Source organism: Hyla sarda, unplaced genomic scaffold, assembly GCF_029499605.1.
Source record: "Hyla sarda isolate aHylSar1 unplaced genomic scaffold, aHylSar1.hap1 scaffold_741, whole genome shotgun sequence".
Taxonomy (NCBI): Eukaryota; Metazoa; Chordata; class Amphibia; order Anura; family Hylidae; genus Hyla; species Hyla sarda.
In genome coordinates this window covers 24,049-46,960 of record NW_026610764.1, presented here as the reverse complement: position 1 = coordinate 46,960, position 22,912 = coordinate 24,049, and the positions used below count along the sequence as shown (strand labels likewise).

Below are 22,912 nucleotides of genomic sequence, written 5' to 3'. Positions count from 1 at the left end.
ATTCTGTATATATAGACATCGCACAGTACCACTTCTCTTATTCTGTATATATGGACACCGCACAGTACCACTTCTCTTATTCTGTATATAGACACCGCACAGTAACACTTCTCTTATTCTGTGTATATGGACACTGCACAGTACTACTTCTCTTATTCTGTATATATGGACACTGCACAGTATTACTTCTCTTATTCTGTATATATGGGCACCGCACAGTACTACTTCTCTTATTCTGTATATATAGACACCGCACAGCAACACTTCTCTTATTCTGTATATATGGACACCGCACAGTACCACTTCTCTTATTCTGTATATATATATATATAGACACTGCACAGTACCACTTCTCTTATTCTGTATATAGACACCGCACAGTACCACTTCTTCTCTTATTCTGTATATATAGACATCGCACAGTACCACTTCTCTTATCCTGTATATATGGACATCGCACAGTACCACTTCTCCTATTCTGTATATATAGACACCGCACAGTACCACTTCTCTTATTCTGTATATATAGACACCGCACAGTACCACTTCTCTTATTCTGTATATATAGACACCGCACAGTACCACTTCTCTTATTCTGTATATATAGACACCGCACAGTACCACTTCTCTTATTCTGTATATATGGACATCGCACAGTACCACTTCTCTTATTCTGTATATATATATATAGACACTGCACAGTACCACTTCTCTTATTCTGTATATATAGACACCGCACAGTACCACTTCTTCTCTTATTCTGTATATATAGACACTGCACAGTACCACTTCTCTTAGTCTGTATATATGGACACTGCACAGTACTACTTCTCTTATTCTGTATATATGGACACCGTACAGTACCACTTCTTCTCTTATTCTGTATATATAGACACTGCACAGTACCACTTCTCTTATTCTGTATATATAGACACCGCACAGTACCACTTCTTCTCTTATTCTGTATATATGGACACCGCACAGTACCTCTTCTCTTATTCTGTATATATAGACACCGCACAGTACCACTTCTCTTATTCTGTATATATAGACATCGCACAGTACCACTTCTTCTCTTATTCTGTATATATGGACACTGCACAGTATTACTTCTCTTATTCTGTATATATAGACACCGCACAGTACCACTTCTCTTATTCTGTATATAGACATCGCACAGTACCACTTCTCTTATTCTGTATATATGGACACTGCACAGTACTACTTCTCTTATTCTGTATATATGGACACTGCACAGTACCACTTCTCCTATTCTGTGTATATGGACACTGCACAGTACCACTTCTTCTCTTATTCTGTATATATAGACACCGTACAGTACCACTTCTCTTATTCTGTATATATAGACACCGCACAGTATTACTTCTCTTATTCTGTATATATGGACACCGCACAGTACCACTTCTCTTATTCTGTATATATAGACACCGCACAGTATTACTTCTCTTATTCTGTATATATGGACACTGCACAGTACCACTTCTTCTCTTATTCTGTATATATAGACATCGCACAGTACCACTTCTCTTATTCTGTATATATGGACACCGCACAGTACCACTTCTCTTATTCTGTATATATGGACACCGCACAGTACCACTTCTCTTATTCTGTATATATAGACACCGCACAGTACCAGAGTCTAGTAGAGTCTAATTATTGATGGTTGTAGACCCCTCCCCGTTTAGTCTCCTGGGCGGGGCTGAGGGGGCGGTCCTACCATAAATGTAGTGACCTTGTGTATATACTGAATATAATGGTGCCCAGGGGGCGGGGTTATGTCAGTGTCATGTGACTGATTTCCTTCTTCCCTGCAGTTCGAGATGCCAAGAACCTGATCCCTATGGACCCCAATGGTCTGAGTGACCCCTACGTGAAGCTAAAGCTGATCCCTGACCCCAAGAATGAGAGTAAAAAGAAGACCAGGACCATCCGCTCCACGCTGAACCCCGCCTGGAACGAGTCCTTCACCTTGTGCGTCCTCGCAAGGGGCGGGGCTGGGGGAGGGGCTCTGGTGCAGCTGCCATCTTACTCTCTTTCTCTTATATCTCAGTAAACTGAAGCCGTCAGACAAGGACCGGCGCCTGTCCATCGAGATTTGGGACTGGGACCGCACCACCCGCAATGACTTCATGGGCTCCTTCTCCTTCGGGGTGTCGGAGCTGATTAAGATGCCGGCGTGCGGCTGGTGAGGGGCATACCCTACGGGACCCGGGACCCCATCTACTGGCACTCTTCACCCTCTGACCTCCTCTCTTCACCCTCTGACCTCCTCTCTTCACCCTCTGACCTCCTCTCTTCACCCTCTGACCTTCTCTCTTCACCCTCTGACCTCCTCTCTTCACCCTCTGACCTCCTCTCTTCACCCTCTGACCTCCTCTCTCTTCACCCTCTGACCTCTCCTCTCTCTTCACCCTCTGACCTCTCCTCTCTCTTCACCCTCTGACCTCCTCTCTCTTCACCCTCTGACCTCTCCTCTCTCTTCACCCTCTGACCTTCTCTCTTCACCCTCTGACCTCCTCTCTCTTCACCCACTGACCTCTCCTCTCTTCACCCTCTGACCTCCTCTCTTCACCCTCTGACCTCCTCTCTTCACCCTCTGACCTCTCCTCTCTTCACCCTCTGACCTCTCCTCTCTTCACCCTCTGACCTCTCCTCTCTTCACCCTCTGACCTCCTCTCTCTTCACCCTCTGACCTCCTCTCTCTTCACCCTCTGACCTCCTCTCTCTTCACCCTCTGACCTCCTCTCTCTTCACCCTCTGACCTCTCCTCTCTTCACCCTCTGACCTCTCCTCTCTTCACCCTCTGACCTCTCCTCTCTTCACCCTCTGACCTCTCCTCTCTTCACCCTCTGACCTCTCCTCTCTTCACCCTCTGACCTCTCCTCTCTTCACCCTCTGACCTCTCCTCTCTTCACCCTCTGACCTCTCCTCTCTTCACCCTCTGACCTCTCCTCTCTTCACCCTCTGACCTCTCCTCTCTTCACCCTCTGACCTCTCCTCTCTTCACCCTCTGACCTCTCCTCTCTTCACCCTCTGACCTCTCCTCTCTTCACCCTCTGACCTCTCCTCTCTTTTCACCCTCTGACCTCTCCTCTCTCTTCACCCTCTGACCTCTCCTCTCTCTTCACCCTCTGACCTCTCCTCTCTCTTCACCCTCTGACCTCTCCTCTCTCTTCACCCTCTGACCTCTCCTCTCTCTTCACCCTCTGACCTCTCCTCTCTCTTCACCCTCTGACCTCCTCTCTCTTCACCCTCTGACCTCCTCTCTCTTCACCCTCTGACCTCCTCTCTCTTCACCCTCTGACCTCTCCTCTCTTCACCCTCTGACCTCCCCTCTCTCTCTCTTCACCCTCTGACCTCCCCTCTCTCTCTCTTCACCCTCTGACCTCCCCCCTCTCTCTCTTCACCCTCTGACCTCCTCTCTTCACCCTCTGACCTCCTCTCTTCACCCTCTGACCTCCTCTCTTCACCCTCTGACCTCCTCTCTTCACCCTCTGACCTCCTCTCTTCACCCTCTGACCTCCTCTCTTCACCCTCTGACCTCCTCTCTTCACCCTCTGACCTCCTCTCTCTTCACCCTCTGACCTCTCCTCTCTCTTCACCCTCTGACCTCTCCTCTCTCTTCACCCTCTGACCTCCTCTCTCTTCACCCTCTGACCTCTCCTCTCTCTTCACCCTCTGACCTTCTCTCTTCACCCTCTGACCTCCTCTCTCTTCACCCACTGACCTCTCCTCTCTTCACCCTCTGACCTCCTCTCTTCACCCTCTGACCTCCTCTCTTCACCCTCTGACCTCTCCTCTCTTCACCCTCTGACCTCTCCTCTCTTCACCCTCTGACCTCTCCTCTCTTCACCCTCTGACCTCCTCTCTCTTCACCCTCTGACCTCCTCTCTCTTCACCCTCTGACCTCCTCTCTCTTCACCCTCTGACCTCCTCTCTCTTCACCCTCTGACCTCTCCTCTCTTCACCCTCTGACCTCTCCTCTCTTCACCCTCTGACCTCTCCTCTCTTCACCCTCTGACCTCTCCTCTCTTCACCCTCTGACCTCTCCTCTCTTCACCCTCTGACCTCTCCTCTCTTCACCCTCTGACCTCTCCTCTCTTCACCCTCTGACCTCTCCTCTCTTCACCCTCTGACCTCTCCTCTCTTCACCCTCTGACCTCTCCTCTCTTCACCCTCTGACCTCTCCTCTCTTCACCCTCTGACCTCTCCTCTCTTCACCCTCTGACCTCTCCTCTCTTCACCCTCTGACCTCTCCTCTCTTTTCACCCTCTGACCTCTCCTCTCTCTTCACCCTCTGACCTCTCCTCTCTCTTCACCCTCTGACCTCTCCTCTCTCTTCACCCTCTGACCTCTCCTCTCTCTTCACCCTCTGACCTCTCCTCTCTCTTCACCCTCTGACCTCTCCTCTCTCTTCACCCTCTGACCTCTCCTCTCTCTTCACCCTCTGACCTCCTCTCTCTTCACCCTCTGACCTCCTCTCTCTTCACCCTCTGACCTCCTCTCTCTTCACCCTCTGACCTCTCCTCTCTTCACCCTCTGACCTCCCCTCTCTCTCTCTTCACCCTCTGACCTCCCCTCTCTCTCTCTTCACCCTCTGACCTCCCCCCTCTCTCTCTTCACCCTCTGACCTCCTCTCTTCACCCTCTGACCTCCTCTCTTCACCCTCTGACCTCCTCTCTTCACCCTCTGACCTCCTCTCTTCACCCTCTGACCTCCTCTCTTCACCCTCTGACCTCCTCTCTTCACCCTCTGACCTCCCCTCTTCACCCTCTGACCTCCTCTCTTCACCCTCTGACCTCCTCTCTTCACCCTCTGACCTCCTCTCTCTTCACCCTCTGACCTCCTCTCTCTTCACCCTCTGACCTCCTCTCTCTTCACCCTCTGACCTCCTCTCTCTTCACCCTCTGACCTCCTCTCTCTTCACCCTCTGACCTCCTCTCTCTTCACCCTCTGACCTCTCCTCTCTTCACCCTCTGACCTCTCCTCTCTTCACCCTCTGACCTCTCCTCTCTTCACCCTCTGACCTCTCCTCTCTTCACCCTCTGACCTCTCCTCTCTTCACCCTCTGACCTCTCCTCTCTTCACCCTCTGACCTCTCCTCTCTTCACCCTCTGACCTCTCCTCTCTTCACCCTCTGACCTCTCCTCTCTTCACCCTCTGACCTCTCCTCTCTTCACCCTCTGATCTCCCCTCTCTCTCTTCACCCTCTGACCTCCCCTTTCTCTCTTCACCCTCTGACCTCCCCTTTCTCTCTTCACCCTCTGACCTCCTCTCTCTTCACCCTCTGACCTCCTCTCTCTTCACCCTCTGACCTCTCCTCTCTTCACCCTCTGACCTCTCCTCTCTTCACCCTCTGACCTCTCCTCTCTCTTCACCCTCTGACCTCTCCTCTCTCTTCACCCTCTGACCTCTCCTCTCTCTTCACCCTCTGACCTCTCCTCTCTCTTCACCCTCTGACCTCTCCTCTCTTCACCCTCTGACCTCCTCTCTCTCTTCACCCTCTGACCTCCTCTCTCTCTTCACCCTCTGACCTCTCCTCTCTCTCTTCACCCTCTGACCTCCTCTCTCTCTTCACCCTCTGACCTCCTCTCTCTCTTCACCCTCTGACCTCCTCTCTCTCTTCACCCTCTGACCTCCTCTCTCTCTTCACCCTCTGACCTCCCCTCTCTCTCTTCACCCTCTGACCTCCCCTCTCTCTCTTCACCCTCTGACCTCCTCTCTCTCTTCACCCTCTGACCTCCTCTCTCTCTTCACCCTCTGACCTCCTCTCTCTCTTCACCCTCTGACCTCCTCTCTCCCTTCACCCTCTGACCTCCTCTCTCTCTTCACCCTCTGACCTCCTCTCTCTCTTCACCCTCTGACCTCCTCTCTCTCTTCACCCTCTGACCTCCTCTCTCTCTTCACCCTCTGACCTCCTCTCTCTCTTCACCCTCTGACCTCCTCTCTCTCTTCACCCTCTGACCTCCTCTCTCTCTTCACCCTCTGACCTCCTCTCTCTCTTCACCCTCTGACCTCTCCTCTCTTCACCCTCTGACCTCCTCTCTCTCTTCACCCTCTGACCTCCTCTCTCTCTTCACCCTCTGACCTCTCCTCTCTTCACCCTCTGACCTCCCCTCTCTCTCTTCACCCTCTGACCTCCCCTCTCTCTCTTCACCCTCTGACCTCCCCTCTCTCTCTTCACCCTCTGACCTCCCCTCTCTCTCTTCACCCTCTGACCTCCCCTCTCTCTCTTCACCCTCTGACCTCCCCTCTCTCTCTTCACCCTCTGACCTCCCCTCTCTCTCTTCACCCTCTGACCTCCCCTCTCTCTCTTCACCCTCTGACCTCCCCTCTCTCTCTTCACCCTCTGACCTCCCCTCTCTCTCTTCACCCTCTGACCTCCTATCTCCTCAGGTACAAACTGCTGAACCAGGAGGAGGGCGAGTATTACAACGTACCCATCCCCGAGGCCGATGACGACGGGAACCTGGAGCTGCGCCAGAAGTTTGAGGTGCAAATCTTAATCGCCTACATTGCGTATAACGCCGGAGTGACTATTAGAACTGCTTTCTCCTCCTACATTGCGGCTGTGTCTCCTGATCATACAGTGATTATCCTTACCATGACAGCGCCACCTCATGGCCATCAACCTCCTGCAGGACCAGTGCAATGGAGGAGAGTACAGCCTGGCATTGTCAGTAACCGCTATTAAACTCTAGATGGCACTGGTGTGGTGATATAAATGGCAGTACCCTCTACTAACCAAAAGATGGCACTGGTGTAGTGATATAGATAGCAGTACCCTCTACTAACCACAAGATGGCACTGGTGTAGTGATATAGATAGCAGTACCCTCTACTAACCACAAGATGGCACTGGTGTAGTGATATAGATAGCAGTACCCTCTACTAACCACAAGATGGCACTGGTGTAGTGATATAGAGGGTAGTCCAGTATTGACCACTAGATGGCACTGGTGTAGTGATATAGATGGTAGTCCAGTATTGATCACTAGATGGCACTGGTGTAGTGATATAGAGGGTAGTCCAGTATTGATCACTAGATGGCACTGGTGTAGTGATATAGAGGGTAGTATAGTATTGATCACTAGATGGCACTGGTGTAGTGATATAGAGGGTAGTCCAGTATTGATCACTAGATGGCACTGGTGTAGTGATATAGAGGGTAGTATAGTATTGATCACTAGATGGCACTGGTGTAGTGATATAGAGGGTAGTCCAGTATTGACCACTAGATGGCACTGGTGTAGTGATATAGAGGGTAGTATAGTATTGATCACTAGATGGCACTGGTGTAGTGATATAGAGGGTAGTATAGTATTGATCACTAGATGGCACTGGTGTAGTGATATAGAGGGTAGTCCAGTATTGATCACTAGATGGCACTGGTGTAGTGATATAGAGGGTAGTCCAGTATTGACCACTAGATGGCACTGGTGTAGTGATATAGAGGGTAGTCCAGTATTGACTACTAGATGGCACTGGTGTAGTGATATAGAGGGTAGTATAGTATTGATCACTAGATGGCACTGGTGTAGTGATATAGAGGGTAGTATAGTATTGATCACTAGATGGCACTGGTGTAGTGATATAGAGGGTAGTCCAGTATTGACCACTAGATGGCACTGGTGTAGTGATATAGATGGTAGTCCAGTATTGACTACTAGATGGCACTGGTGTAGTGATATAGAGGGTAGTATAGTATTGATCACTAGATGGCACTGGTGTAGTGATATAGAGGGTAGTATAGTATTGACCACTAGATGGCACTGGTGTAGTGATGTGTGTATGGTGTATGTGTGATGTGTGTATGTAATGTATGATATAGGGGGCAGCAGCCCGGTGTATGTCTATGTATGATGTGTGTATGTAATGTATGATATAGGGGGCAGCAGCAGGTGTATGTATGATGTGTGTATGGTGTATGTAATGTATGATATAGGGGGCAGCAACCCGGTGTATGTAATGTATGATGTGTGTATGTAATGTATGATATAGGGGGCAGCAGCCCGGTGTATGTCTATGTATGATGTGTGTATGGTGTATGTGTGATGTGTGTATGTAATGTATGATATAGGGGGCAGCAGGTGTATGTATGATGTATGTATGATGTGTGTATGGTGTATGTAATGTATGATATAGGGGGCAGCAGCAGGTGTATGTATGATGTGTGTATGTAATGTATGATATAGGGGGCAGCAGCAGGTGTATGTATGATGTGTGTATGGTGTATGTAATGTATGATATAGGGGGCAGCAACCCGGTGTATGTAATGTATGATGTGTGTATGTAATGTATGATATAGGGGGCAGCAGCCCGGTGTATGTCTATGTATGATGTGTGATGTGTGTATGTAATGTATGATATAGGGGGCAGCAGCAGGTGTATGTATGATGTATGTATGATGTGTGTATGGTGTATGCAATGTATGATATAGGGGGCAGCAGCAGGTGTATGTATGATGTGTGTATGGTGTATGTAATGTATGATATAGGGGGCAGCAGCCCGGTGTATGTAATGTATGATGTGTGTATGGTGTATGTATGATGTGTGTATGTAATGTATGATATAGGGGGCAGCAGCAGGTGTATGTATGATGTGTGTATGGTGTATGTAATGTATGATATAGGGGGCAGCAGCCCGGTGTATGGTGAATGTGTGATGTGTGTATGCAATGTATGATATAGAGGGCAGCAGCAGGTGTATGTATGATGTGTGTATGGTGTATGTAATGTATGATATAGGGGGCAGCAGCCCGGTGTATGTAATGTATGATGTGTGTATGGTGAATGTGTGATGTGTGTATGCAATGTATGGTATAGGGGGCAGCAGCAGGTGTGTGTATGATGTGTGTATGTAATGTATGATATAGGGGGCAGCAGCAGGTGTATGTATGATGTATGTATGATGTGTGTATGGTGTATGTAATGTATGATATAGGGGGCAGCAGCCCGGTGTATGTAATGTATGATGTGTGTATGGTGTATGTATGATGTGTGTATGCAATGTATGATATAGGGGGCAGCAGCAGGTGTATGTATGATGTGTGTATGGTGTATGTAATATATGATATAGGGGGCAGCAGCCCGGTATATGTAATGTATGATGTGTGTATGGTGTATGTATGATGTGTGTATGTAATGTATGATATAGGGGGCAGCAGCAGGTGTATGTATGATGTGTGTATGGTGTATGTAATGTATGATATAGGGGGCAGCAGCCCGGTGTATGTAATGTATGATGTGTGTATGGTGAATGTGTGATGTGTGTATGCAATGTATGATATAGGGGGCAGCAGCAGGTGTGTGTATGATGTGTGTATGTAATGTATGATATAGGGGGCAGCAGCAGGTGTATGTATGATGTGTGTATGGTGTATGTAATGTATGATATAGGGGGCAGCAGCCCGGTGTATGTAATGTATGATGTGTGTATGGTGTATGTATGATGTGTGTATGCAATGTATGATATAGGGGGCAGCAGCAGGTGTATGTATGATGTGTGTATGGTGTATGTAATGTATGATATAGGGGGCAGCAGCCCGGTGTATGTCTATGTATGATGTGTGTATGCAATGTATGATATAGGGGGCAGCAGCAGGTGTATGTATGATGTGTGTATGGTGTATGTAATGTATGATATAGGGGGCAGCAGCCTGGAGTATGTCTATGTATGGTGTATGTGTGATGTGTGATGTGTGTATGTAATGTATGATATAGGGGGCAGCAGCCCGGTGTATGTAATGTATGATGTGTGTATGTAATGTATGATATAGGGGGCAGCAGCAGGTGTATGAATGATGTGTGTATATAATGTATGATATAGGGGGCAGCAGCAGGTGTATGAATGATGTGTGTATGCAATGTATGATATAGGTGGCAGCAGCCGGTGTATGTATGATGTGTGTATGGTGTATGTAATGTATGATATAGGGGGCAGCAGCCCGGTGTATGTAATGTATGATGTGTGTATGTAATGTATGATATAGGGGGCAGCAGCAGGTGTATGTATGATGTGTGTATGTAATGTATGATATAGGGGGCAGCAGCAGGTGTATGTCTATGTATGATGTGTGTATGCAATGTATGATATAGGGGGCAGCAGCAGGTGTATGTATGATGTGTGTATGGTGTATGTAATGTATGATATAGGGGGCAGCAGCCTGGAGTATGTCTATGTATGGTGTATGTGTGATGTGTGTATGTAATGTATGATATAGGGGGCAGCAGCCCGGTGTATGTAATGTATGATGTGTGTATGGTGAATGTGTGATGTGTGTATGCAATGTATGATATAGGGGGCAGCAGCCCGGTGTATGTCTATGTATGATGTGTGTATGCAATGTATGATATAGGGGGCAGCAGCAGGTGTATGTATGATGTGTGTATGTTGTATGTAATGTATGATATAGGGGGCGGCAGCCCGGTGTATGTAATGTATGATGTGTGTATGGTGTATGTGTGATGTGTGTATGTAATGTATGATATAGGGGGCAGCAGCAGGTGTATGTATGATGTGTGTATGTTGTATGTAATGTATGATATAGGGGGCGGCAGCCCGGTGTATGTAATGTATGATGTGTGTATGGTGTATGTGTGATGTGTGTATGCAATGTATGATATAGGGGGCAGCAGCCTGGAGTATGTCTATGTATGGTGTATGTGTGATTTGTGTATGTAATGTATGATATAGGGGGCAGCAGCCCGGTGTATGTAATGTATGATGTGTGTATGTAATGTATGATATAGGGGGCAGCAGCAGGTGTATGTATGATGTGTGTGATGTGTGTATGTAATGTATGATATAGGGGGCAGCAGCAGGTGTATGTCTATGTATGATGTGTGTATGCAATGTATGATATAGGGGGCAGCAGCAGGTGTATGTATGATGTGTGTATGGTGTATGTAATGTATGATATAGGGGGCAGCAGCCTGGAGTATGTCTATGTATGGTGTATGTGTGATGTGTGTATGTAATGTATGATATAGGGGGCAGCAGCCCGGTGTATGTCTATGTATGATGTGTGTATGGTGTATGTGTGATGTGTGTATGTAATGTATGATATAGGGGGCAGCAGCCCGGTGTATGTAATGTATGATGTGTGTATGGTGAATGTGTGATGTGTGTATGCAATGTATGATATAGGGGGCAGCAGCCCGGTGTATGTCTATGTATGATGTGTGTATGCAATGTATGATATAGGGGGCAGCAGCAGGTGTATGTATGATGTGTGTATGTTGTATGTAATGTATGATATAGGGGGCGGCAGCCCGGTGTATGTAATGTATGATGTGTGTATGGTGTATGTATGATGTGTGTATGGTGTATGTGTGATGTGTGTATGCAATGTATGATATAGGGGGCAGCAGCAGGTGTATGTATGATGTGTGTATGGTGTATGTAATGTATGATATAGGGGGCAGCAGCCTGGTGTATGTAATGTATGATGTGTGTATGGTGTATGAATGATGTGTGTATGCAATGTATGATATAGGGGGCAGCAGCAGGTGTATGTATGATGTGTGTATGGTGTATGTAATGTATGATATAGGGGGCAGCAACCCGGTGTATGTAATGTATGATGTGTGTATGTAATGTATGATATAGGGGGCAGCAGCAGGTGTATGTATGGTGTGTGTATGGTGTATGTAATGTATGATATAGGGGGCAGCAACCCGGTGTATGTCTATGTATGATGTGTGTATGTAATGTATGATATAGGGGGCAGCAGCAGGTGTATGTATGATGTGTGTATGGTGTATGTAATGTATGATATAGGGGGCAGCAGCCCGGTGTATGTCTATGTATGATGTGTGTATGCAATTTATGATATAGGGGGCAGCAGCAGATGTATGTATGATGTGTGTATGTAATGTATGATATAGGGGGCAGCAACCCGGTGTATGTATGGTGTATGTATGATGTGTGTATGTTATGTATGATATAGGGGGCAGCAGCCCGGTGTATGTATGGTGTATGTATGATGTGTGTATGTAATGTATGATATAGGGGGCAGCAGCCCGGTGTATGTAATGTATGATATAGGGGGCAGCAGCAGGTGTATGTATGATGTGTGTATGTAATGTATGATATAGGGGGCAGCAGGTGTATGTATGATGTGTGTATGTAATGTATGATATAGGGGGCAGCAGCAGGTGTATGTATGATGTGTGTATGTAATGTATGATATAGGGGGCAGCAGCAGGTGTATGTATGATGTGTGTATGTAATGTATGATATAGGTGGCAGCAGCCCGGTGTATGTAATGTATGATATAGGGGGCAGCAGCAGGTGTATGTATGATGTGTGTATGTAATGTATGATATAGGGGGCAGCAGCAGGTGTATGTATGATGTGTGTATGTAATGTATGATATAGGTGGCAGCAGCCCGGTGTATGTAATGTATGATATAGGGGGCAGCAGCAGGTGTATGTATGATGTGTGTATGTAATGTATGATATAGGGGGCAGCAGCCCGGTGTATGTATGATGTGTGTATGTAATGTATGAAATAGGGGGCAGCAGCAGGTGTATGTATGGTGTGAGTGTATGTGTGATGTGTATATATGATGTGTGTATGTGTGTATGTAATGTATGATGTGGGGGGGGCAGGTGTATGTATGATGTGTCTGTATGTATGATGTATGTATGTAATGTATAATATAGGGGGCAGTGGCCGGTGTATGTATGATATGTGTATGATGTATGTTTTGTACAGAGGCGGACTGACAAGTGCTGCTGCCAGTTGTGCCATCTAGTTTTTTATTTATAGTGGTTTCTGGCCCCCCGTACTGAATTGCACCCCCAGAATCACCCCCTTCATACTCACTGCCGACCAAGAGCCCCACGGATGCCCGCAAACATGCCCGAACCAAAACTACAACTCCCAGCATGTTACATCATAACCTGAACTGTAGAACTATAAAGTGTAACATGCTGGGAGTTGTAGTTTTGATTTGTGTCAGCTGCAGAGCCATAGTCTGTGTCAAGGAATACTGGGAATTACAGTTAGTAACTACAACACCCAGCATGCCCTGTTACAGCCTATGGCTCTGCAGCTGACCCGAACCAAAACTACAACTCCCAGCATGTTACATCATAACCTGAACTGTAGAACTATAAAGTGTAACATGCTGGGAGTTGTAGTTTTGGTTCGGGTCAGCTGCAGAGCCATAGGCTGTAACAGGGCATGCTGGGTGTTGTAGTTACTAACTGTAGTTCCCAGTATTCCTTGACACAGACTATGGCTCTGCAGCTGACACAAATCAAAACTACAACTCCCAGCATGTTACACAATAACCTTAACTGTACTACTATACAGTGCAACATGCTGCAACCCCCACACAACCATAGGCTGCATCAGGGCATGCTGGGAGTTGTAGTTATCTAGTAACTAAATGCAACTTCCAGCATTTTCTGACACATAAATTAGAGTAAATAAAATGCACCACACAAACTGGAGAAGCAGAACCGCCCCGCCCCCGTAACACAGCGGCGTTCACTGTTATCCAATCAAAAGACTCCGTGTATAAGTCCCTATGAAGGCTGAAAAATTGTGATTAAAATATTTTAAAAAGTGAGTATATATGTGTCACGATCACACCCTATCGGTCCAGCTAAGACGCTAGAGAGAGTGTGATGGTGCAAGGGTTAAAGCCGCCAGACCTCTAGGTATCCACTACTAGTCCCAGCAAGTCACCAAATTAACCCTGGGATAAACGTGTTTCCACCAGAGCTGCCTTCAGAAAGGTGAGATCATATATTTAGAGATCAAAGACCAGAGATGATTAATTAAACATTTAATCTGATAAAAGTTATCACAGTGCTATATATATAAAAATAAACAAATGACATACAGGTATAACAATATATAAAAGAGTTTAGCAAGACAAGTTCAGAAAACAAAAGATGAAGTTCTTACAGCTTGATGGTATAGCAGTCCTTCAGTGAGGCTCCAGCTGTTCTTAGGATGGTCTTGTCAGCTTATCCCCTGACCAGTATCTCAGTTCTTATAATGGCCTATCTGGAGGGGAAAACCTTCATCCTCCCCCACCCCCTTCCCCATTGATCCCACCAGGGGCGGGGAGGGGGGGGGGGGAGCATCTCTTATCTCATATATGGGACCAGAGACCCTTTACACCCTGCTGCTTCAAAGGGCCTTTGACTTCAAAAGAGCAGACAGACCCCAATTGACTGCAATACACAAACACACAGTCTGAATGACCTCTCACCCCCAGGTCTTAGTTTATACACAGATATAATTATAAAACACATGTATGTTTCCATAATCAGGCCCAAGGCCTGACAATATGTGAATAAGCCCCGTTCCTAATAAAAGTTCTGACAATAAATGGTTCCGATAAAAACTACAGAGCACGGCACATAAGATTACCCTCATACATCCCTGTATATAGAAAAATTGGAGTTATGGGGGTCAGATGGGGGGGGGGGGGGGGCTTGCCTCTGGTGTAAAAGGAGCTACAGCTCTCCCGCCGCTAATAGCCTGGAATACTGCGATCACCGGGGCCGCTATTAAATCATTAGATCTAAGTTGACAGCAGTGTCTAAAGGAATATCCATCCCTGGTGGTCTAGTGGGGGGGATCGTACTATTTTGGTTGAAATTATTTTATCTACCAGGACAAGTGGATTTTCTTGAGGGACAAGTAGATTGTGTTCCGCTTTAGTCCCTTGGACAAGTAGTTTTTTTTTTTTAAATTTCCACACCCCTGGACCACTAGATGGCACTGGTGTAGTGATATAGAGGGTAGTATAGTATTGACCACTAGATGGCACTGGTGTAGTGATATAGAGGGTAGTCTAGTATTGACCACTAGATGGCACTGGTGTAGTGATATAGAGGGTAGTCTAGTATTGACCACTAGATGGCACTGGTGTAGTGATATAGAGGGTAGTATAGTATTGACCACTAGATGGCACTGGTGTAGTGATATAGAGGGTAGTCTAGTATTGACCACTAGATGGCACTGGTGTAGTGATATAGAGGGTAGTATAGTATTGATCACTAGATGGCACTGGTGTAGTGATATAGAGGGTAGTATAGTATTGACCACTAGATGGCACTGGTGTAGTGATATAGAGGGTAGTCTAGTATTGACCACTAGATGGCACTGGTGTAGTGATATAGAGGGTAGTATAGTATTGACCACTAGATGGCACTGGTGTAGTGATATATATGGTAGTCCAGTATTGATCACTAGATGGCACTGGTGTAGTGATATAGATGGTAGTATAGTATTGACCACTAGATGGCACTGGTGTAGTGATATAGAGGGTAGTATAGTATTGATCACTAGATGGCACTGGTGTAGTGATAGAGGGTAGTATAGTATTGACCACTAGATGGCACTGGTGTAGTGATATAGAGGGTAGTCTAGTATTGACCACTAGATGGCACTGGTGTAGTGATATAGAGGGTAGTCTAGTATTGACCACTAGATGGCACTGGTGTAGTGATATAGAGGGTAGTATAGTATTGACCACTAGATGGCACTGGTGTAGTGATATAGAGGGTAGTATAGTATTGACCACTAGATGGCACTGGTGTAGTGATATATATGGTAGTCCAGTATTGACCACTAGATGACACTGGTGTAGTGATATAGAGGGTAGTATAGTATTGACCACTAGATGGCACTGGTGTAGTGATATAGAGGGTAGTCTAGTATTGACCACTAGATGGCACTGGTGTAGTGATATAGAGGGTAGTATAGTATTGACCACTAGATGGCACTGGTGTAGTGATATAGAGGGTAGTATAGTATTGACCACTAGATGGCACTGGTGTAGTGATATAGAGGGTAGTATAGTATTGATCACTAGATGGCACTGGTGTAGTGATATAGATGGTAGTATAGTATTGACCACTAGATGGCACTGGTGTAGTGATATAGAGGGTAGTCCAGTATTGACCACTAGATGGCACTGGTGTAGTGATATAGATGGTAGTATAGTATTGATCACTAGATGGCACTGGTGTAGTGATATAGAGGGTAGTCCAGTATTGACCACTAGATGGCACTGGTGTAGTGATATAGATGGTAGTCCAGTATTGATCACTAGATGGCACTGGTGTAGTGATATAGATGGTAGTCCAGTATTGACCACTAGATGGCACTGGTGTAGTGATATAGAGGGTAGTATAGTATTGACCACTAGATGGCACTGGTGTAGTGATATAGATGGTAGTATAGTATTGACCACTAGATGGCACTGGTGTAGTGATATATATGGTAGTCCAGTATTGATCACTAGATGGCACTGGTGTAGTGATATAGATGGTAGTATAGTATTGACCACTAGATGGCACTGGTGTAGTGATATAGAGGGTAGTCCAGTATTGACCACTAGATGGCACTGGTGTAGTGATATAGATGGTAGTATAGTATTGATCACTAGATGGCACTGGTGTAGTGATATAGAGGGTAGTCCAGTATTGACCACTAGATGGCACTGGTGTAGTGATATAGATGGTAGTATAGTATTGATCACTAGATGGCACTGGTGTAGTGATATAGAGGGTAGTCCAGTATTGATCACTAGATGGCACTGGTGTAGTGATATAGATGGTAGTCTAGTATTGACCACTAGATGGCACTGGTGTAGTGATATAGAGGGTAGTATAGTATTGACCACTAGATGGCACTGGTGTAGTGATATAGAGGGTAGTATAGTATTGATCACTAGATGGTACTGGTGTAGTGATATAGATGGTAGTATAGTATTGACCACTAGATGGCACTGGTGTAGTGATATAGATGGTAGTCCAGTATTGATCACTAGATGGCACTGGTGTAGTGATATAGATGGTAGTCCAGTATTGACCACTAGATGGCACTGGTGTAGTGATATAGAGGGTAGTATAGTATTGACCACTAGATGGCACTGGTGTAGTGATATAGAGGGTAGTATAGTATTGATCACTAGATGGCACTGGTGTAGTGATATAGAGGGTAGTCCAGTATTGATCACTAGATGGCACTGGTGTAGTGATATAGATGGTAGTCCAGTATTGACCACTAGATGGCACTGGTGTAGTGATATAGAGGGTAGTATAGTATTGACCAATAGATGGCACTGGTGTAGTGATATAGAGGGTAGTATAGTATTGATCACTAGATGGCACTGGTGTAGTGATATAGAGGGTAGTATAGTATTGATCACTAGATGGCACTGGTGTAGTGATATAGAGGGTAGTTTAGTATTGACCACTAGATGGCATTGGTGTAGTGATATAGAGGGTAGTATAGTATTGATCACTAGATGGCACTGGTGTAGTGATATAGATGGTAGTATAGTATTGACCACTAGATGGCACTGGTGTAGTGATATAGATGGTAGTCCAGTATTGACCACTAGATGGCACTGGTGTAGTGATATAGAGGGTAGTATAGTATTGATCACTAGATGGCACTGGTGTAGTGATATAGAGGGTAGTATAGTATTGATCACTAGATGGCACTGGTGTAGTGATATAGAGGGTAGTTTAGTATTGACCACTAGATGGCACTGGTGTAGTGATATAGAGGGTAGTATAGTATTGATCACTAGATGGCACTGGTGTAGTGATATAGATGGTAGTATAGTATTGACCACTAGATGGCACTGGTGTAGTGATATAGATGGTAGTCCAGTATTGACCACTAGATGGCACTGGTGTAGTGATATAGAGGGTAGTATAGTATTGATCACTAGATGGCACTGGTGTAGTGATATAGAGGGTAGTCCAGTATTGATCACTAGATGGCACTGGTGTAGTGATATAGAGGGTAGTCCAGTATTGACCACTAGATGGCACTGGTGTAGTGATATAGAGGGTAGTCCAGTATTGATCACTAGATGGCACTGGTGTAGTGATATAGATGGTAGTCCAGTATTGACCACTAGATGGCACTGGTGTAGTGATATAGAGGGTAGTATAGTATTGATCACTAGATGGCACTGGTGTAGTGATATAGAGGGTAGTATAGTATTGATCACTAGATGGCACTGGTGTAGTGATATAGAGGGTAGTTTAGTATTGACCACTAGATGGCACTGGTGTAGTGATATAGAGGGTAGTATAGTATTGACCACTAGATGGCACTGGTGTAGTGATATAGAGGGTAGTCCAGTATTGACCACTAGATGGCACTGGTGTAGTGATATAGAGGGTAGTATAGTATTGATCACTAGATGGCACTGGTGTAGTGGTGGGTGGTATACATCTGGTGTGTCCCCAACTCATCTATCAGTAGTAGTCACATGATCTCTAGGGGGGGGAGCCCTTTCCAGGATATGCCTGTTTGTGTTTGGCTGATGGCCGTCTGTTTGTCGCTGACTAACCATGCAGTTTTTTCTGTTTTCCAGGGCTGTCATATAAAATATATCCACTTCTTAAAGGTAGCCCCGATCCTCACACTGATCCCGCACACAGTGTTTCTTGTACTTGTAGTGCTTCCTGTCACTGTGATTGAAGGTTCATTATGATATAAAAAAGTATGCACCATAACCCCACCGATAAGAGGCCATCTGTATGCAGGCATGTGTATAGGGTTAATAATACTCCTCTCCTGAAATACTCTGTACTGCTGTGGACCCTGCTCCTCCACTATATAACTCTCACCCTGTGACCTCCACATGATCAGCACATTCCTCTCCTGAAATACTCTGTACTGCTGTGGACCCTGCTCCTCCACTATATAACTCTCACCCTGTGACCTCCACAAGATCAGTACACTCCTCTCCTGAAATATTCTGTACTGCTGTGGACCCTGCTCCTCCACTATATAACTCTCACCCTGTGACCTCCACATGATCAGCACACTCCTCTCCTGAAATACTCTGTACTGCTGTGGACCCTGCTCCTCCACTATATAACCCTCACCCTGTGACCTCCACATGATCAGCACACTCCTCTCCTGAAATACTCTGTACTGCTGTGGACCCTGCTCCTCCACTATATAACTTTCACCCTGTGACCTCCACATGATCAGTACACTCCTCTCCTGAAATACTCTGTACTGCTGTGGACCCTGCTCCTCCACTATATAACTCTCACCCTGTGACCTCCACATGATCAGCACATTCCTCTCCTGAAATACTCTGTACTGCTGTGGACCCTGCTCCTCCACTATATAACTCTCACTCCTGTGACCTCCACATGATCAGTACACTCCTCTCCTGAAATACTCTGTACTGCTGTGGACCCTGCTCCTCCACTATATAACTCTCACCCTGTGACCTCCACATGATCAGCACACTCCTCTCCTGAAATACTCTGTACTGCTGTGGACCCTGCTCCTCCACTATATAACTCTCACCCTGTGACCTCCACATGATCAGTACACTCCTCTCCTGTATACTCTGTACTGCTGTGGACCCTGCTCCTCCACTATATAACTCTCACCCTGTGACCTCCACATGATCAGCACAACCCTCTCCTGAAATACTCTGTACTGCTGTGGACCCTGCTCCTCCACTATATAACTCTCACCCTGTGACCTCCACATGATCAGCACACTCCTCTCCTGAAATACTTTCTACTACTGTTAGTTGACCTTTGACCTGCCTGCCTACAGATGGTATTAGTGATTTCTTCCTCTGTTCCTCGCTGTCATTGCTGAGGGGCAGTTGTTTTGTTTTGCCCCTGGGGAGGGGCATCACTGCTTATCCCACCTTCTATTCTTTATTCTTCCACATCTGATAACTCCGCCAATGTTATGTATCAGTTTCCGCCATGATACATACACCGGCATATATACTCTCCTGAGTATATATGGAGACCCCATGCCGCCGGATCTCCCCTGAGATGATCCTGGTCAGGGCTCTGTGTGCGGCATGAATGCATCGCACTGCGTGTATGAGCATGAGGGTATGCACCATGTGAACTGTGCCCAGGATATGACATGAACATATGTAACCTGCAGGTGGCGCTTTACAAATCACTGCCTTATACATATACAGTGTAGTATCATTCTACTCCTCATACATATACAGTGTGATATCATACACCTCCTCATACATATACAGTGTGGTATCATACACCTCCTCATACATATACAGTGTGATATCATACACCTCCTCATACATATACAGTGTGGTATCATACACCTCCTCATACATATACAGTGTGATATCATACACCTCCTCATACATATACAGTGTGATATCATACACCTCCTCATACATATACAGTGTGATATCATACACCTCCTCATACATATACAGTGTGATATCATACACCTCCTCATACATATACAGTGTGGTATCATACACCTCCTCATACATATACAGTGTGGTATCATTCTACTCCTCATACATATACAGTGTGGTATCATACACCTCCTCATACATATACAGTGTGGTATCATACACCTCCTCATACATATACAGTGTGGTATCATACACCTCCTCATACATATACAGTGTGGTATCATACACCTCCTCATACATATACAGTGTGGTATCATACACCTCCTCATACATATACAGTGTAGTATCATTCTACTCCTCATACATATACAGTGTGATATCATACACCTCCTCATACATATACAGTGTGGTATCATACACCTCCTCATACATATACAGTGTGATATCATACACCTCCTCATACATATACAGTGTGATATCATACACCTCCTCATACATATACAGTGTGATATCATACACCTCCTCATACATATACAGTGTGATATCATACACCTCCTCATACATATACAGTGTGGTATCATACACCTCCTCATACATATACAGTGTGGTATCATTCTACTCCTCATACATATACAGTGTGATATCATACACCTCCTCATACATATACAGTGTGATATCATACACCTCCTCATACATATACAGTGTGGTATCATACACCTCCTCATACATATACAGTGTGGTATCATACACCTCCTCATACATATACAGTGTGATATCATACACCTCCTCATACATATACAGTGTGATATCATACACCTCCTCATACATATACAGTGTGGTATCATACACCTCCTCATACATATACAGTGTGGTATCATACACCTCCTCATACATATACAGTGTGATATCATACACCTCCTCATACATATACAGTGTGATATCATACACCTCCTCATACATATACAGTGTGATATCATACACCTCCTCATACATATACAGTGTGATATCATACACCTCCTCATACATATACAGTGTGGTATCATACACCTCCTCATACATATACAGTGTGGTATCATACACCTCCTCATACATATACAGTGTGGTATCATACACCTCCTCATACATATACAGTGTGGTATCATACACCTCCTCATACATATACAGTGTGGTATCAGACACCTCCTCATACATATACAGTGTGGTATCATACACCTCCTCATACATATACAGTGTGGTATCATACACCTCCTCATACATATACAGTGTGGTATCAGACACCTCCTCATACATATACAGTGTGGTATCATACACCTCCTCATACATATACAGTGTGGTATCATACACCTCCTCATACATATACAGTGTGATATCATACACCTCCTCATACATATACAGTGTGATATCATACACCTCCTCATACATATACAGTGTGATATCATACACCTCCTCATACATATACAGTGTGATATCATACACCTCCTCATACATATACAGTGTGGTATCATACACCTCCTCATACATATGCAGTGTGGTATCATACACCTCCTCATACATATACAGTGTGGTATCATACACCTCCTCATACATATACAGTGTGGTATCATACACCTCCTCATACATATGCAGTGTGGTATCATACACCTCCTCATACATATGCAGTGTGGTATCATTCTCCTCCTCATACATATGCAGTGTGGTATCATACACCTCCTCATACATATGCAGTGTGGTATCATACACCTCCTCATACATATACAGTGTGATATCATACACCTCCTCATACATATACAGTGTGATATCATTCACCTCCTCATACATATACAGTGTGGTATCATACACCTCCTCATACATATACAGTGTGATATCATACACCTCCTCATACATATACAGTGTGATATCATACACCTCCTCATACATATACAGTGTAGTATCATACACCTCCTCATACATATACAGTGTGGTATCATACACCTCCTCATACATATACAGTGTGGTATCATACACCTCCTCATACATATACAGTGTGGTATCATACACCTCCTCATACATATACAGTGTGGTATCATACACGTCCTCATACATATACAGTGTGGTATCATACACCTCCTCATACATATACAGTGTGGTATCATACACCTCCTCATACATATACAGTGTGGTATCATACACCTCCTCATACATATACAGTGTGATATCATACACCTCCTCATACATATACAGTGTGGTATCATACACCTCCTCATACATATACAGTGTGGTATCATACACCTCCTCATACATATACAGTGTGGTATCATACACCTCCTCATACATATACAGTGTGGTATCATACACCTCCTCATACATATACAGTGTGGTATCATACACCTCCTCATACATATACAGTGTAGTATCATTCTACTCCTCATACATATACAGTGTGGTATCATACACCTCCTCATACATATGCAGTGTGATCTCATACACCTCCTCATACATATGCAGTGTGGTATCATACACCTCCTCATACATATGCAGTGTGGTATCATACACCTCCTCATACATATACAGTGTGGTATCATACACCTCCTCATACATATACAGTGTGGTATCATACACCTCCTCATACATATACAGTGTGGTATCATACACCTCCTCATACATATACAGTGTGGTATCATACACCTCCTCATACATATACAGTGTGGTATCATACACCTCCTCATACATATACAGTGTGGTATCATACACCTC

The 22,912-nt window shown here is 45.2% G+C and overlaps 1 protein-coding gene across 1 annotated transcript in view; it reads left to right on the top strand.

Annotated features, from left to right (window-relative positions):
- LOC130345063 (protein kinase C alpha type) overlaps positions 1–22,912 on the top strand; it is a gene marked incomplete at its 3' end in the record, with an annotated part of 139,606 nt that overhangs the window by 104,302 nt on the left and 12,392 nt on the right. The window contains exons 5-7 of the mRNA XM_056554475.1: positions 1,839–1,995; positions 2,075–2,209; positions 6,421–6,517. Of these exons, the coding sequence (XP_056410450.1) occupies positions 1,839–1,995; positions 2,075–2,209; positions 6,421–6,517 (389 nt within the window). The remainder of the gene's footprint in view (positions 1–1,838; positions 1,996–2,074; positions 2,210–6,420; positions 6,518–22,912) is intronic.